This window comes from Brassica napus, chromosome A2 (genome assembly GCF_020379485.1).
Source record: "Brassica napus cultivar Da-Ae chromosome A2, Da-Ae, whole genome shotgun sequence".
NCBI lineage: Eukaryota > Viridiplantae > Streptophyta > Magnoliopsida > Brassicales > Brassicaceae > Brassica > Brassica napus.
Window position 1 is genome coordinate 12,322,107 of NC_063435.1, and position 14,969 is coordinate 12,337,075.

Below are 14,969 nucleotides of genomic sequence, written 5' to 3' on the forward strand. Positions count from 1 at the left end.
TGTCATCTTGATTATCCAAGTAGGTGGAAGTGAGATTAGGTTAGCTTTGATAGAACTACCTATAAACTTGCTTTACCTTTTCGGTTGGGAAAGCGTGTTCTTGTGAGGTAGATTAGACAAGAAACTTGTATAAATGTGCACATTAAAAGATTCAAGACATGCAAATAAAACTTCATTTGGGAAAAAGAGAGTGCAACAAAAATGCATAAACGTAAATGATACCGTGTCATTAAGTTTATAAAAGAATCAAATTATAAAGTTTAATTTTTGTATATTATATTAAAAAAATTAAAGCAAAAATAAAATTCATAGTGATAAAGAAGATGGGCTAACCATTGGACCAAGAAGAGTAAAATTTTCTAGTGACCATCACTCATATAAATAGATGATCCGTGACAGTAACTCATATTCATCATCATCAACATTGCATAACACACACTAAACTAAACCCTAATAAAAAGATGGCGAATCTCTCCAGTATTCATATTCTCTTCTTTGCGTTCATCACAAGTAACAACAAAAACAACACTCTGTTTCTCTTTCGTTTCTTGTGTTCCACTTTCACTTATGCCTTTATAACAGTTGTTTCTGTAATATTGCAGGCGGCGTTGCTGTTTCCGCCACCGTCTTCACTTTGGAAAACAGTTGCCCTTACATCGTGTGGCCGGGAATCCTCTCCGGCAACGCCAACACCCTCGGCGAAGGCGGGTTTCCCTTGACTCCCGGCGCTTCCGTAGAGCTCAACGCTCCTCCGGGATGGTCAGGACGCTTCTGGGCTCGTACCGGCTGCAACTTCGACTCCTCCGGCCACGGCACCTGCGTCACCGGAGACTGCGGCGGCGCTTTAAAATGCACAGGCAACGGAGTTCCTCCAGCCACTCTGGCCGAGTTCACCGTCGGTTCAAGCAACTCCGGCATGGATTTCTACGACGTGAGCCTCGTCGACGGTTACAACGTCAAGATGGGGATTAGACCGCAAGGAGGATCCGGAGATTGTCGTTACGCGGGCTGCGTCTCCGACATCAACGAGATCTGTCCTAGCGAGCTTCGGATCATGGACCCGCTGAACGGTGGTATCGTGGCTGCGTGCAAGAGCGCATGCGCCGCGTTTAACTCACCGGAGTTTTGTTGTACTGGAGCTCACGCGACGCCGCAAACTTGTTCTCCGACGCAGTACTCGGCGATGTTCAAGAACGCTTGCCCTACCGCTTATAGCTACGCCTATGACGACGCGACAAGTACCTTCACTTGTAATGGAGCTAACTACGTGATCACTTTCTGCCCGGCCCGTTCTTAAAAAAATCAGAGCTCCGGTTTAGAGTCTGGTCGGGTTTCTCTTGCTTGTTACGCACGGAAAGATGAATATCTTATTCTGTTTTTAAAGATCCTTAAGTATTCAGTTGTTACACTAATTGCAATAATATAAAGGAACTTACAGATTTAAAAGATTTATGTGATCCATTTTTCATGTTTAATTAGCTCTTTAAGCTATAATAAACTAGTAATTATATTTCATGATGCTCCCTTGAAGCTCACACATTCATTTGACTCTTATCTTAAGCTGATTGTGTCGTGCAATGGCCGTGGAGCAAGAGAACTTTGTATACTTGAAAATCATGGGATCACTAAGTTAGAAACAACAGGATGTCATTTACCCTTGCTATTGTCAAGAAAGTGTTCTAACTTGTAGAATCTGAACAAAAACTTTGTCGGTGATGGAAGAAGCATAGAAGGCAATTTTGTCCCAAAAGGATATTGCCTTCTTTATGCCGGTGATGAAAGAGAGAGAAGACCTTTGCTTGGGCTCTTTTAACTGCTCCATTAGATCATCCTTTCAGGAAAAGCATACAGGTAGCATCTCCTGTTTTATTTATATCTATTTGCTTGTTCACGTGTCATCTTATCTCCTTATCTGAGTAGGTGCAAGTGAGATCAGGTTAGTTTTGATAAAACCAACTTTGAACTCTCTCTCTCTCTCTCTTTTTTCCTACCTTTTTGGTTGGGAAAGAGTCTTGCAAACCCAAAACCAAACAAGTCTTTGGTGCTCGTTGCTGCAACATTTGACCAGTCGTAGATCGCAACTAATTGTTCTTTTTGATATCGCATGATTGAAATTATGATTAGTCGCAAGTCACTATTTTATAGTCTTAAAATTTTTATAGTTTAAAATTAATTTTGTAGCGATTTAAAATTAATTATTATGCGATTAGTATGACTAGTCATAAAATCCTATTACATACAAATGAACAACATTTGGTTGCCTAGCGAAGTCACGCTAGTCGCAGCAACATCAAAACGAAGAGGGTTTCTATATTACATTTGGGCTGTCATAATTCATCAACTCACTTAATGAAACCTACAGACCGTTTTCGTGTTTCATAAATGTTACAGCTATTAATGTCGGAAAAGGCTACAAGCGCTTTCACTTGTTCTGGGTCGAATTACTTGATCACTTTCTGCTCCAAACCGGTCTTCAAAACCGGTGCTCCGGTTTAAATTCGGTTGTTTTTCTCTGTCACATTTCTTTTACTTATCATGCACGGAAAGATTATGACTTTGTATTACCTTCTTCTATTTTTAGATTTGTTTAAAGTATTCAGTTCACATTTGTATCTTTTAAAAAAAATTATAAACTATTTATCTTTGGGAAAAAAGAAACATATAACTCAGAGTCTTTGCAATACGTATATAAAGATGGATGCTTAATTAGAGATTATAAAGGCTTCTTTGTTTTTAGGGTCATTGCTTCTTGATGTACTTACATGAGCAAATAACAACATCTACTGTTAACCCAAAAGAGACAGAGGCTTAACTACTAATCAACCTTTGAAGCCACGGTTTAAAAATATGTGACCGTCCGTTAGTCCATTCAAGGGCTTTAGCTGTTGCAGTTAAGATCAGTGTTTCTGGTGTTCTCTTAAATTCCACCTGCAAGCTTTCTTCATTCCTTTTGCAGCTTGAACGAATCCCATTATAACCTGAAGCTCATCCATCTCCTGTAAATCAGAGAAAGAGAAGACAAATTCACAAAGATGTTATAGCTTCTTGACCCTTTTGATTTCAGCTGTTAGAAGAGGAAATGTTACCTGAGACATGAAGTGTCCCTGAACAATGTCAAGTAGTTGCTCCTTTGACGGGTTAGGAAGTGTATCCACCTTACCAAAACAGATCACACATCTTGTCAAAATCAAAAACTCTCTTCCACAGTGAATAAGAGAGTAAAAAAAAAAAAAGAGATTGTTTCTGTTGACTCACGAGGTTAAAATGTCGTATGTATCTCTGTAATGCAGGCATATCCAGTTTGCTAAGATCAACCTTCTGCAATAAAACCATCTATTGTAACACCAAAAAACTTTGAAATGCATATCCAACAAAAGTCCAAAGACATTAATTACCATGTTCACAGGAGGAGTAATAGTCGAGCTTTTTGAGTGTGAGTCAGAAGATAAGGCCCTGCACATTGCCTTATGTGATAACCGCGCTGATCTGTATCCTCTTTGCTTCGACTTGTGAGGCTTCAAAGTGTCTTCACATGCTGCAAACACACAATCAAAGAACATGTACTTAACACTCAAACATCGGAGAGTTGTTGACAAGGAACCAAGCTTACTCATATCAGAGGGATTCCATTGTGTATGCCCAACTTCGACATCATCGTCTTCTTCGTTCCCTGTAGGAGCTTCAATGACACTAAGCGCATTCCTCTGCAACTTCACTTCGATTCCATTTGTCAAAACCTGAAAAATTCAAACCATTAGGATTGGACTAAAAAGATTGATATCAGTCAAAGTTTGAGACTTTTTTGAGTAGTAAAATAATATGCATTGGGTCATGTTGAGTAGTAAAATAATATGCATTGGGTCATGAACAAATCGTATTAATATATATAATATATATTCAACTCAAGAAAGTATTAAAAAGTATATGCAAAATTTGTTACACAGTAAGATAAAAGATGTATAGAAATGTGAAAACAAATTATATTTTGAGACAAAAACATCTAACCAACTTAATTGAGTACTAATCAGATAGTAACGCAGGGAAGTGGTGCAGTGAGTAATGATCAAATAAATCAGGTTGTGAGTTAAAGTAGCCTAATTAAATCAGGTTGTGAGTGAAAATGACACATCTGAATAAAAAAAATAGGAAGAACAAAACCCTAATTAATATTAAAATTAGTGAGAAATTAAAAAAGCCAGCTTGAACCCACAAAGATTGAAAAGGGATAAGGATTCACAAGAAAATTGAGAAGAAAATACAAAAAGTGAAGATCGTAATGATGCAATTTAGAATAAAGTTAGAATTTTTATGGACAATCAGTCCCATCGGGTATGGTCTTTAATTTTTTTTTGCTTTTCTTTTGATCCATTTTGATTCAGCAAACATCGAACTTACTACCATTGATTTTCTTGCATTATTGAAGGTTTGTAATAATTTCAGATTATGTAATAAAACCCCAGTAAAAAAAAAAGGAAGAAGCTTGGAGGGTGAGTTGATGATTATTGATCTCACCAGCCAATGCCAACCACCGAGCCCGACGGCTTTCTGAACGACGCCTTGAAGACCGACGAGGACAGATTTGGTACGGTTGTTTCCGGTGACGACCACTTTGGTATGACGTGGCAGGACGGTTAGTTCTTCTTCGCTACTGCAATCACCGAAGCAATTCTGAAGCTGAGAGAATCCTCTGTTGAGGACGTTTGAGTTATCAGCAGCTTCCAGCATTTGTCTTCTCTTCACGATCAGAGAAGAAAATAGGGTTTTTTAATTGGTGTCTGAGGAAGAAAGACAGAGTAAGCAGTGAGGAGGGCAAAAGAAGAGTATAGTGTAAGAGAGAGAGAGACGAAGGTAGGGAAGGGACGATAGCGACTGCCTGCTTAGCACGATTACCAATGATATGCGGACACGTGGGTTTGTACTGCAACCTATTTGCACTATGGAAACTGAGCGGTTTTCTTCTTTCATTTTTTTTTTGTCTTTAATGGTTCCACCTACGGACTGTTTAATCCAGTTTAAATCAATTTTTTTTTTGCTAATATTGTAAGTTAATGGTATGTTTACTGAAAATATACTTCGATGAAAAATTCAAAATGCATTTTTAATTTGTTAATAACATGCTACATTTTGTTGATTCAAACATTTTTAAAAAAAAATTAAAAGGAAAAAAGGTGGATTGAATACTTTTGGTTAAATGCTTATGAACATTTAAGGTAATAATTTGTATTGGAATCCGAATTTTATGTTTTTAAAAGGGTTTAAATAGTTAAAAGAAGAAGGAAACGAGGGCCACACAATAGTAACTTTTGTGCAATGTATACACGCCATCGACGTGAAGCTGAATGGTAGACTGATATATATTTTGTGTAAAAGGACAGCCTTAATGGGCCCATACATTCGTATAATTACGACAATACCACTTTACTTGTTTATTTCTCTATGCTCTCCATGATTTTGAAATTTTCAATCACCCCAGGACTGTATTAAATACTTGCCTCTCATGTATATAACAGTTCACTAGAACCAAAGTCCATGGAGTGATTCGTAAGTCATAACACTACTTAACATTTACACCTATAAAAAAAGTCATTACAATTTTGTAAGTGTTAGGGCAAAATGCAAACATTTTTGTGTGAGTTTACAGTTAATTTTTTGAAATAAATTAAGGAGAAGTTGGCAAGATATCATGGAAATAATCAGAAAAAGCAAAACATATTTGTGAAACAAGTCAATACTTTGGCCTAAAATCAAGAAAGCTATAATCAGGAAAGCATTTGGTGTCAATACACTAAATACTATAAAACTGATATAATCCAAACGTAGACACACTATTATGGAATCTCAATATATTTTGATATCTATACATTCTGTCTCCAGTTTAATTTTATGGAACAATTTTAAGACACCTTGAATCTCCAAATTTAACAAAAGAAAGCTGGTGTGTTCAAAAAAAAAAAAAGAAAAGAAAGCTGGTTTTGGTCTTTATGATGAAGGTTAGCGTAATGTATTACATAAATGTAATTATTGTCTAGAACACCAAAGTCGTTGTAGTATAGTGGTAAGTATTCCCGCCTGTCACGCGGGTGACCCGGGTTCGATCCCCGGCAACGGCGCTTATTTTTTGCCGAATCTAACTGAACCCTCGGATCCAATCCAAGATCGCTTACCGAACCCTCTGATCCAGTGAGTGTTCTGCTCGCTAGAGTTGTTTAATAATTTAAAGACATGTCACACGCAAAAGCTCCACATTTTTATAGCTGTCGTATTTTTAATGAATTCACAATAAATGAATTATGACGTATATCATATCTCAGAAGTCAGAGCTGCACATTCGATGACAAGGGGAAAAAATGAAAAATAGACGTCCACCTTCATTCGGCAGACAATTATATTTCTGATAGTAACTTTTTTTTGGTCTAATACAAAAGTAACTTTTTTTTCTGATAGTAACTTTCCACCATACAAAAGTAAATATTACTAATATTACAGCCACACATTCTTACTCTTATTATATTCTGAAAAATAACATAATTCAGATAACGCTGTTGGGTCTTGCTGTGGTACACAAATCTTTGAACTGGACAAAAAAATAAAAATAAAACAAAAGCAAATGAAGGACCGACCAATCAATTAATCCAACTTTCCAAAAATATTAACAAGTTTTTTTCTGAAACTAAAAATATTAACAAGTTGCTACTTCATTTTAGAAATAAAGTTAAAGTCTAAGAATGGGCATGACAATATTGTGGAAAGTAAGTAAATATGACCGATCTATAGAAAATGAGTGTTTTGTAACATTGGTAAAGTAAGAAGAATGTTATAAAGAAGTCAAAAGAAATGGAATAATTTACAATACAAACCAGACAGGACAAGTGACCAATTTTCCATGCCAGAAAACATTGAGACTTTGATTAAAATATCACTAATGTTAAAACACGTCTTTAATCATTTGATGGTGTTCTTAAGAAACTTATTTCACTGGTTCTGATAGAAAAGAACTAATCAAATGGTGTGTGTTTTCACCCATACAGAAAAGTAGGACCCACTATGTTGACTACCGCACAAGCATTATCCTCTACATCCATCAATACATCCCTTAAGTACAACTTACCCAATCTCACCCTTCAGAAACTACTTCGTGACACGTGGACGGTTAAATATAATTTAAAAACGGATTCTTAATGTGAACCCGCCTACTCGAACACACGACCGGAACTCCATCACAGTTATACTTTTTTTATTTTTTTTAAACTTAATTTTGATAAGAAAAGAAAGATTCTTCTTCTTCGATTCCAGCGAAGGAAAAGCGTATTCCTCGTGAGCACTAACTTCTTCTTCTTCTTCAGTACTCTGCCTTCACACATAAAAACTCGGACCTTTTCGAAGAAGGATGACGTGGGATGGGGATACGTCGACATCAGCAGGTGCGGCGAGGAGAGAGAGTGAGAACAATCGGAGAAGATGTGTAGCTGCGAAGATATACACTGGTCTAAGAGCCCAAGGTGATTTTAACCTTCCAAAACAAAACATTGCGATAACAATGAGGTGCTCAAAGCTCTCTCTCTCTTCTGAAGCTGGTTGGGTCGTTGAACAAGATGGCACCACTTATCCCAAGGTCACAAATGCCCAAATATTTCAGATCGGATCTTGTCTGTTGATAGCTAGTTTGAATCTGAATTCGTTGGGAATGGAAACAACACTAAGCTTGAGCGAACATAGTGTCTTAATGTTTAATTTAGCATTTTTTCTTACTAATCTCAGTGTGTTATGTCCGAAAGCATGTGAAAACCTAAAAGCATTGTTTTTTTTGCAGTTCTTGTCTAATAAACTAAAATGGGAACTATGTTGGGTTTTTTTTTCTTTTTGACTGAAATTATCTTTAATTTTGCATATTTGTAGTAGGAACTATATTTAGTTGAGATCCACATTCCTTCTCTTGTCTTAATTTTCTGATGATTCACTTCTTAATCAATTGTTCTGCTTCTTGAGCTATAGTACCACTTGATCCAAATCTTTGCATTGTTTCCTTACGGGGATGTAGACCTCCACCTGGTGATATAGCTAGTCCATCGTCTGGAGTCACTCCTTACACATCTCAAAACCAGAGCCCTCTCTCTTCTGCCTTTCAAAGTCCCATCCCTTCTTACCAAGTCAGCCCATCTTCCTCATCTTTCCCGAGCCCTTCTCGCGGTGCCTCAGGGGATGTCTCAGGGATTGGTCAAGGCTCTGAGATTAAGTTTGAGAATAGCCAAGTTAAACCGTGGGAAGGAGAGAGGATACATGATGTTGGTATGGAGGATCTGGAGCTTACACTTGGTAACGGCAAGGCTCGTGGTTGACTTTGAACAACTCGGAAGGCATGTTGATTCTGAATGTGAGAGAACCTCTTCTTCTTCATCTTCTTACAGCTATCTGGATCCTTATAGAATCTCATATGTTCTTCACTTACTAACCAAACATGCGACACAAAGCCTTTCTCAATGGAAGCATTGGAGAGTTAGTGTCTGTTGTTCAGTTCATGAGTTTGGTTTCAAAATCATTATTTGTAGATAAGAAATGTTAATATGTATGATTATTCTGTTCCCTTACAAATGTTACATTAACTAGCGACTTGAATCTGGTATGTGGCTTGTCTTTGTCAATCTGATTAGTGATGATCCAAAACATATTCTTTTTTACAGAACGTTATATTCTTTATTTCCTTGCAATTCAACACTTTTGTCAAAAACTAACCCATATAATCAAACACTTGGTTAGACAAACGTAGCTGGAAGAAAAGCATAACCAGTGAACACAACTAGCTACAAATGGTACATTTCATAATGGAATACAAAAAAAATAAAAAAGCTTTTAGTAGAAGTTAAAAAGTAGCTTACCAATAACTAAAAGTAAAAACCAAAGGAAAATTCAAAGGAGTAATCAACAATATTCCTTCCCTATGCAGTTGAGACATCGTTGTACCCTGGGATGATTAAAAAACAAACTTTTAGTTTTTGGTTTGGTCTAGAAGCAGAACAATCAGACACGACAATATTTTCATGTCTTCTTTGCAGTGCAAAACGCAGAGAAGCTAGACAAACCTGTGACCATCGCAAGTAGGGCAAAGACACGGATTAATACAAACTGGATCATACAACGGCGACCACTTTATACTTGCGTTCAGTGGCGGAGGCAGTTCATTGTGAGGTGGGTCATATGACCCATGTGAAATAAAAAAAAAAAACAAAATTTACTTGTGTTTTTACAGAGAAAACTGAGAAAATATAGTAAAATAGGCTTATTATATATGTTGATTCTAACATTGACCCGGTAAACACTTTGGCTAGCTCCGCCACTGCTTGTGTTTCCTTTGCATAACTTGCATATGTAAAACCCTTTCCCACGAAAAACTCGACAACACAATCCGCTTTTCTTCCATTTCTCTTCTGCAGTGAATCGAAATGCTCCTAGAGCTGCCGTGGAAACCACGTTTATGATCACAAACCCACCAAGAACAATGCTTGCGCTTTTTCTCAAGAATTTGATAGGTTCTAGTGGCATCTCTTAATACTGTTATATCTCCTCTCAAGAATTTCGTCGAACAACTTGCCTGCGCGTTTATCCGCTGGGGCTTTTTCACCTTGCCAAACCTTCTTCTTCAAGAAACCTTTGTAAGAAAGGAATCACAGGAAGATGTATCATTGGTTGACTGATGCTCCTTTAGTAAAAAATAGTGTGTGTGACCATTTTACCCTGCTCATTTATAGATATTACATACCACCTAAACCGGAACAAACTAGAAACCGAAATATCAACCAGTACATCTGCCCAATCTTTTAACTTGAAATAATTGTTAATAAATCGCATTTTCTTATATAACTCTGAGTAAAAATAGATTAATCCATTGGAGATGATTGATGACGAATTAAGTAGTACAATATTATGTAAATGCAGGCTGAATTGTCTATTTGCGGGTTACCAGGTGACACAATAAGCATAAATCATTCCGTTCTTTTCTTATTAGTTACATGGATTTTAAAAGTGATTTAAGTTCATTTATTTATTTTTAATTTTGTGATTTGAACAAATTTACTTGAAGCGTGAAGGTGATATATGTTCTTTGGACGCCAATCTTCTTTGGTTTCTACTTTCTACAATGGTCCCATTTTACATGAATAAGTAATGTGTAACTGCGCATAGAGAAAGATATTCGATAAAACAACCATTCCGATTGTATAAACTAGATCTTACTCATCAACTAGTTTTATTTTAATTTACAAAAAAAAAAACTAGTTTTATTTTATGCCTTCGTAATGTTTTTCTGTATATACACATATTTTTATTTCATTTTATTTTGTGGGTATGAATGGAATTAAGTGTACACATATTCGTATGATATACACAGATTGTCAATTTTCAACGTCCATATATAAGACACAATGGCCTAAATCCGTGTATATGTCACATCAGTATAAGACTATATGAATGCATATAAATACACATGGATAGAGATTGGATTGATCCTCCTGAAATCGTGTTCTCACGATAGCTACGAGCAAGGAGCACCTTAGTTATATATAAAAGCCGGCCAACAGAAAATAAGAAGAATAAAATCAAGAATAGTTGTTTCGTAGTTAATCCTCATGATCCTCTAAAATCTATCTATCTCTATCTCCCGTAATAAAGTTGGGAGAAAGAGGAAAACCCTAATCCTCTCTTTCTCTCGGATCGTTCATAAATAAACAAATTAACTAATTAATCAATAGATGAAGATGAGGAAGCTTTGTCCGAATCTAGACAATGAAGACGGGTTAGAGACGGTGTTAGAGGTCCCTGTACCGGAAGAAATGTTTACGAAGATGGGAAGCAACGCGACGGGACGGTGGAGGAATATGCACGCTCTTATGAAGGCGCATGCCGTCGTGACAGCAGTCGCGGCTGACATGAGAACGCCAGCGTCTTCTTCGTCGATGAGTAATGTTAATATGCATTTGCAGTCAAAATCAGACAACGAGTTTGTGGCGTTGTTGAAGATCGTGGGAAGTCCTCTTATTCCTTTTCATGTTCCTCTCGAGTTCTGTCTCTCCCGACCCATCAATGACACTTCCATCGTACGTTTATATATTGTTGTGTTATTGTTATCTATTTGTGTTTTTGTTTTTGTTTGCATTTTGTTACTTCCTTGTTACCTAGTTTAACTTAGCATCTTGATAATTTTGTAGGTTTAGATGTAGATTCTTCTAGGATTTATGTTCAAGTTTCATTTTCGTCATAGATATGAAAGTCGCGCGACAAGACAGTTAATTAACAACAGATATGAACATGTATATTGATGCAAGCCAATTAACACCACAGGGTTCAATGTTGTTAAGATTTGTTTATGTGGGTTTATGTCCATTCGAATTTTCCTATCGTGGTTTTAGCTATGGTTTTCTAGTACAATTGTACAAGTGTTTCAAATGTCAAGAAACTTCGACTATTCTATAATTCATGGGATTAGCCTAGAAACAACATGTATGATTGGCAGATAGAACATTCATAGCTAGAGATGAAGTGTGTAACTTGATATAGAGTTTTATCTTTTGTTATATAGTATGAAAAAATTATCTTATAATCAGTCAGATTTTGAATATACAGTATGAAAAAGCACCTTCGGTCTAATTACTTAACTATGGAAAAACTAGTATTGAGTAATGTTGATGGTCTTGTGTATATATTTAAAGGAGGCGTCAACAGCTAAGTATATAGTGCAGCAGTACGTGGCTGCGTGTGGAGGTCCAGCCGCTTTGAATGCAGTGAAGAGCATGTACGCAGTGGGGCAGGTGAGGATGCAAGGCTCAGAGATGGTTGCTGGAGAGGATGAAGGGACCACTACTACGCCGGTGCGGCTGGGGAAAGGCAATTTTGAAGTCGGAGGTTTTGTTTTATGGCAGAAGAATCCAAACCTTTGGTTCTTGGAGCTGGTGGTTTCCGGTTTCAAGATTAGCGCCGGTAGTGACGGCAAAGTGGCTTGGAACCAATCATCTACCCAACCTTCCCAGGCTCACCGTGGCCCTCCCCGCCCTCTCCGACGTTTTTTTCAGGTACGTACGTTACGTACATCTTAAATGAATGTTGTATTTAATCATTGTTACATAATATCAAAATTTATATGATTAACTATATGAAACTAGAACGACTATAGACTATTGGATTTGCATTGATGGAGTCATGTTCGAACATGTTGTTTATATATAGATGTTCTAACATGGTACCATGCATATTATTTTTAAAAATATATGGCTTGATTCATTTAAACCGGTTTCGTATATGAGTTAATCTATGACCGGTTATGTGTTGGACACAGACCAGACCACCGATGGACAATCCTCCCATTTGACACTTTATGAATATATGTGTTTTGTAAACGATGGAAAAAAAACTAAATGGAACTAAACCAGACAATTCACACACCATATTAATACATGCAATCAGCCAATCCTAGTTGTATACCAAGAAACTAACGAAATTTGGTTGCATATTGGTAATATAGATAAATGTAGCCAATAATACTTGTCCAACTTGTTACAAAGTTTACATGTATTGACCATGTGGCAGGGACTTGACCCGAGGTGCACGGCTAGTCTATTTCTAGACGCCGTTTGCATCGGCGAACAAACCGTAAACAACGAAGACTGTTTCGTCTTAAAGGTAGAGACACCGGCAGATATTCTCAAGGCGCAGTGTTCGCCTAATACGGAGGTGATCCACCACACGGTGTGGGGTTACTTCAGCCAACGGACGGGACTTCTCGTGAAATTCGGTGACACAAAGCTCGTGAGAGTCAAATCCGCTAGGGCAAGAGCGACGGTGTATTTTGGGAGACAAGCATGGAGTCAATCATTGACGACTACAAGTACGTTGACTCGGTTAACATAGCACACGGTGGTCGAACGTTGACCACGCTTTATCGTTATGGAGGAGCTGTTAACCACCGGAGACGAATAGAGGAGAAATGGACGATTGAGGAAGTGGATTTTAATATTTGTGGTTTGTGTTTGGAGAGCTTCTTGCCACCGTCGGATATGAACAATGATCATTAGCTACGGTCGAGATCGTTACGCTCTTCTCTGATCTATCTTTCATTGTTAGAATATTGGTTTGGTTTTGAAAGTTAGGTTTCTTAAAAAAAATGGAGATACACTTGAGATTTGGTATACGTGGGAGGGAGTGGTTTTGATTTTTGTCTACAGAAATAGAGGATGTAAATGAAACGTAATTGTAAAATATATATTTTCCAATCGACATCATGTTTGTTTTGTTTGTTTGTTTACACCCAAACGACAAATCAGCTTAATTAGTAACTATAGTTAAGCTGATTGGCTTTACCTACATGCATAAACAAAAACAGTGTGTTAATTCATTTTTGGTTTATATGGACTTTCTTTAGCATTATCTGTTAGTTACTTCTATGGCTGTGATTAGTAAAGCATTAGCAGTATCAGTATGCTATAGAAACAATATGCTATAGAAGCAGTATGCTGCAGGAGCTGTATGCTTTTGCTAAACTGTTTAATAAGATGATTGGTAGAGCAGTATGAGTATGCTATTTAAAATTATTATAAAAATTAGTATATAATATATAATATATTTATTTTTAATGAATATATTTCTAATATATATAAAAATATATTAACATATAAAATTAAAAAATATATAATTAATTTATTTTATTTAATAATTTTAAAATTATGCTTATATCGAAATTTTTTATTTTAAAATAAATTTTATAATTAAAATATATATTTTTAAAAATAATATTTCACATTTAAAATAAATTAAATTATATAAATTAAGTTATATTTTAAATGTGAAATACTATTTAAAAAAAATATTTATTGTAAATTAATTTTAGAAATAAAAATTTTATTTTCTAGATATAAAATTAATTTTATGATATTATTTAATAAAATAAATGAATTAATTATATATTTTTCTTAGTTTTATAAATTATGAATGCAAATGCTCTTCTAAAAGCTTCATATGAGAGCATTGGCGAGAGAGCATTTGAAGAGCGTTATCATTTAGTAAATGCTTTTTTAAATGCTTTTGTAACAATTATTGATTGCATAATGTAGAGCATAATGCTAATGATAATGTTCTACCAATCAAGGCCTATGTATCATGATATATATAGAACTTCAATCTTTATTCCAAATTAACAAAACATGTTTTTTTAGAGCAACTCCATGGTGTTACCCACCATTGGAATCCTTAGCAATATAATAATGTTTTTTTTTTCTTGAATAGTTAAGGACTCTAATCATAATTGTAGGTCCAATGGTGTTATCTAATATGGAATCCTTAGATATATATATATATATATATATATATTGAATTGAATATTAAAAATTTAAAAGTATTAAATTTTAAATTAAAAATTTTCATTTATTGAATGACTACTCGAGATAATGACTTTGGTCACGTGTTTTTTCTCTCGCCTTACGAAAAAAAACCCTAAACCCGAACCAATCCCGTTACGCCAGCACATTAAGGACTTGGTCCTTCTTCTCCTTAATTAAGGATTCATCCTTAGCTTTCCCGTTTTTTTCATGTTTTTTTAATCCTAAAACGCTAAGGATTAACGCTAAGGATTAGCTAAAATCTCGCATTGCACATGCTCTTAGGTCCGTAAAAATTCTTAGAAACCAGATAACTCTCTCTCCTCCCCCATAGCTCCAGCCTCTCTCTTAATTAACAAAGCTTTCAAGTCCGGTCCGGTGTCCGGCGGCGCGTGAGAGCGCGTACCGGCGCCGGAGCTCCCCTCTCTCCTTCCTCGTTTTACTCTTTGCTTCTTCTTCAGCCTCGCTCCTTTATCGTTTTGTGTCTGGTTCTGGGTTGGCGTACATCTACGGCTTTGTTCTCCGCTCGCGAGGAGTGTCAGATCCGACGGTAGTTCGGCCCTCCCTGGAGGCAGCGCGCAGTGGAGTAGATTGGGGTTTTGACGGAGGAGT

The 14,969-nt window shown here is 36.4% G+C and overlaps 2 protein-coding genes, 1 non-coding gene and 1 pseudogene across 4 annotated transcripts; 3 read left to right on the forward strand and 1 right to left on the reverse strand.

Annotated features, from left to right (window-relative positions):
- The first annotated feature begins 377 nt into the window (after positions 1–377).
- Positions 378–1,513, forward strand: LOC125587410 (pathogenesis-related protein 5-like). Its single transcript, XM_048757833.1, has 2 exons — positions 378–510; positions 603–1,513. Exons 1-2 carry the CDS (start codon positions 462–464, stop codon positions 1,295–1,297), a joined length of 744 nt encoding a protein of 247 aa, XP_048613790.1. The 5' UTR covers positions 378–461; the 3' UTR covers positions 1,298–1,513.
- A 1,159-nt stretch (positions 1,514–2,672) lies between these two features.
- On the reverse strand, positions 2,673–4,817 carry LOC125575022. 2 transcript variants are annotated; one of them, XM_048757838.1, is made up of 6 exons: positions 4,513–4,817; positions 3,611–3,737; positions 3,396–3,535; positions 3,256–3,315; positions 3,087–3,155; positions 2,673–2,996 (listed from the first exon to the last, which is right to left on the reverse strand). In XM_048757838.1, exons 1-6 carry the CDS (start codon positions 4,723–4,725, stop codon positions 2,898–2,900), a joined length of 708 nt encoding a protein of 235 aa, XP_048613795.1. In that variant the 5' UTR covers positions 4,726–4,817; the 3' UTR covers positions 2,673–2,897. The 2 variants fall into 2 exon arrangements, with proteins under 2 accessions (XP_048613795.1, XP_048613793.1); XM_048757836.1 differs by having other exon boundaries at positions 3,256–3,318; positions 4,513–4,815.
- A 1,221-nt stretch (positions 4,818–6,038) lies between these two features.
- On the forward strand, positions 6,039–6,110 carry TRNAD-GUC. Its single transcript has one exon. It is a non-coding gene; the product is annotated as a tRNA-Asp (tRNA).
- Positions 6,111–10,573: 4,463 nt separating this feature from the next.
- Positions 10,574–13,278, forward strand: LOC111211446 (annotated as a pseudogene).
- Positions 13,279–14,969: the final 1,691 nt, after the last annotated feature.

What these genes read in the sequence shown, in the direction of transcription:
- LOC125587410 (XM_048757833.1), top strand. Translation starts at nt 462, where the DNA reads ATGGCGAATCTCTCCAGTATTCATATTCTCTTCTTTGCGTTCATCACA. An exon ending in CTTCTTTGCGTTCATCACAA is followed by an intron (nt 511 to 602) that starts GTAACAACAAAA and finishes GTAATATTGCAG; the next exon opens with GCGGCGTTGCTGTTTCCGCC.
- LOC125575022 (XM_048757836.1), bottom strand. Translation starts at nt 4,725, where the DNA reads ATGCTGGAAGCTGCTGATAACTCAAACGTCCTCAACAGAGGATTCTCT. An exon ending in TCGGTGGTTGGCATTGGCTG is followed by an intron (nt 3,738 to 4,512) that starts GTGAGATCAATA and finishes TGAATTTTTCAG; the next exon opens with GTTTTGACAAATGGAATCGA. An exon ending in AGGGACACTTCATGTCTCAG is followed by an intron (nt 2,997 to 3,086) that starts GTAACATTTCCT and finishes TCTGATTTACAG; the next exon opens with GAGATGGATGAGCTTCAGGT.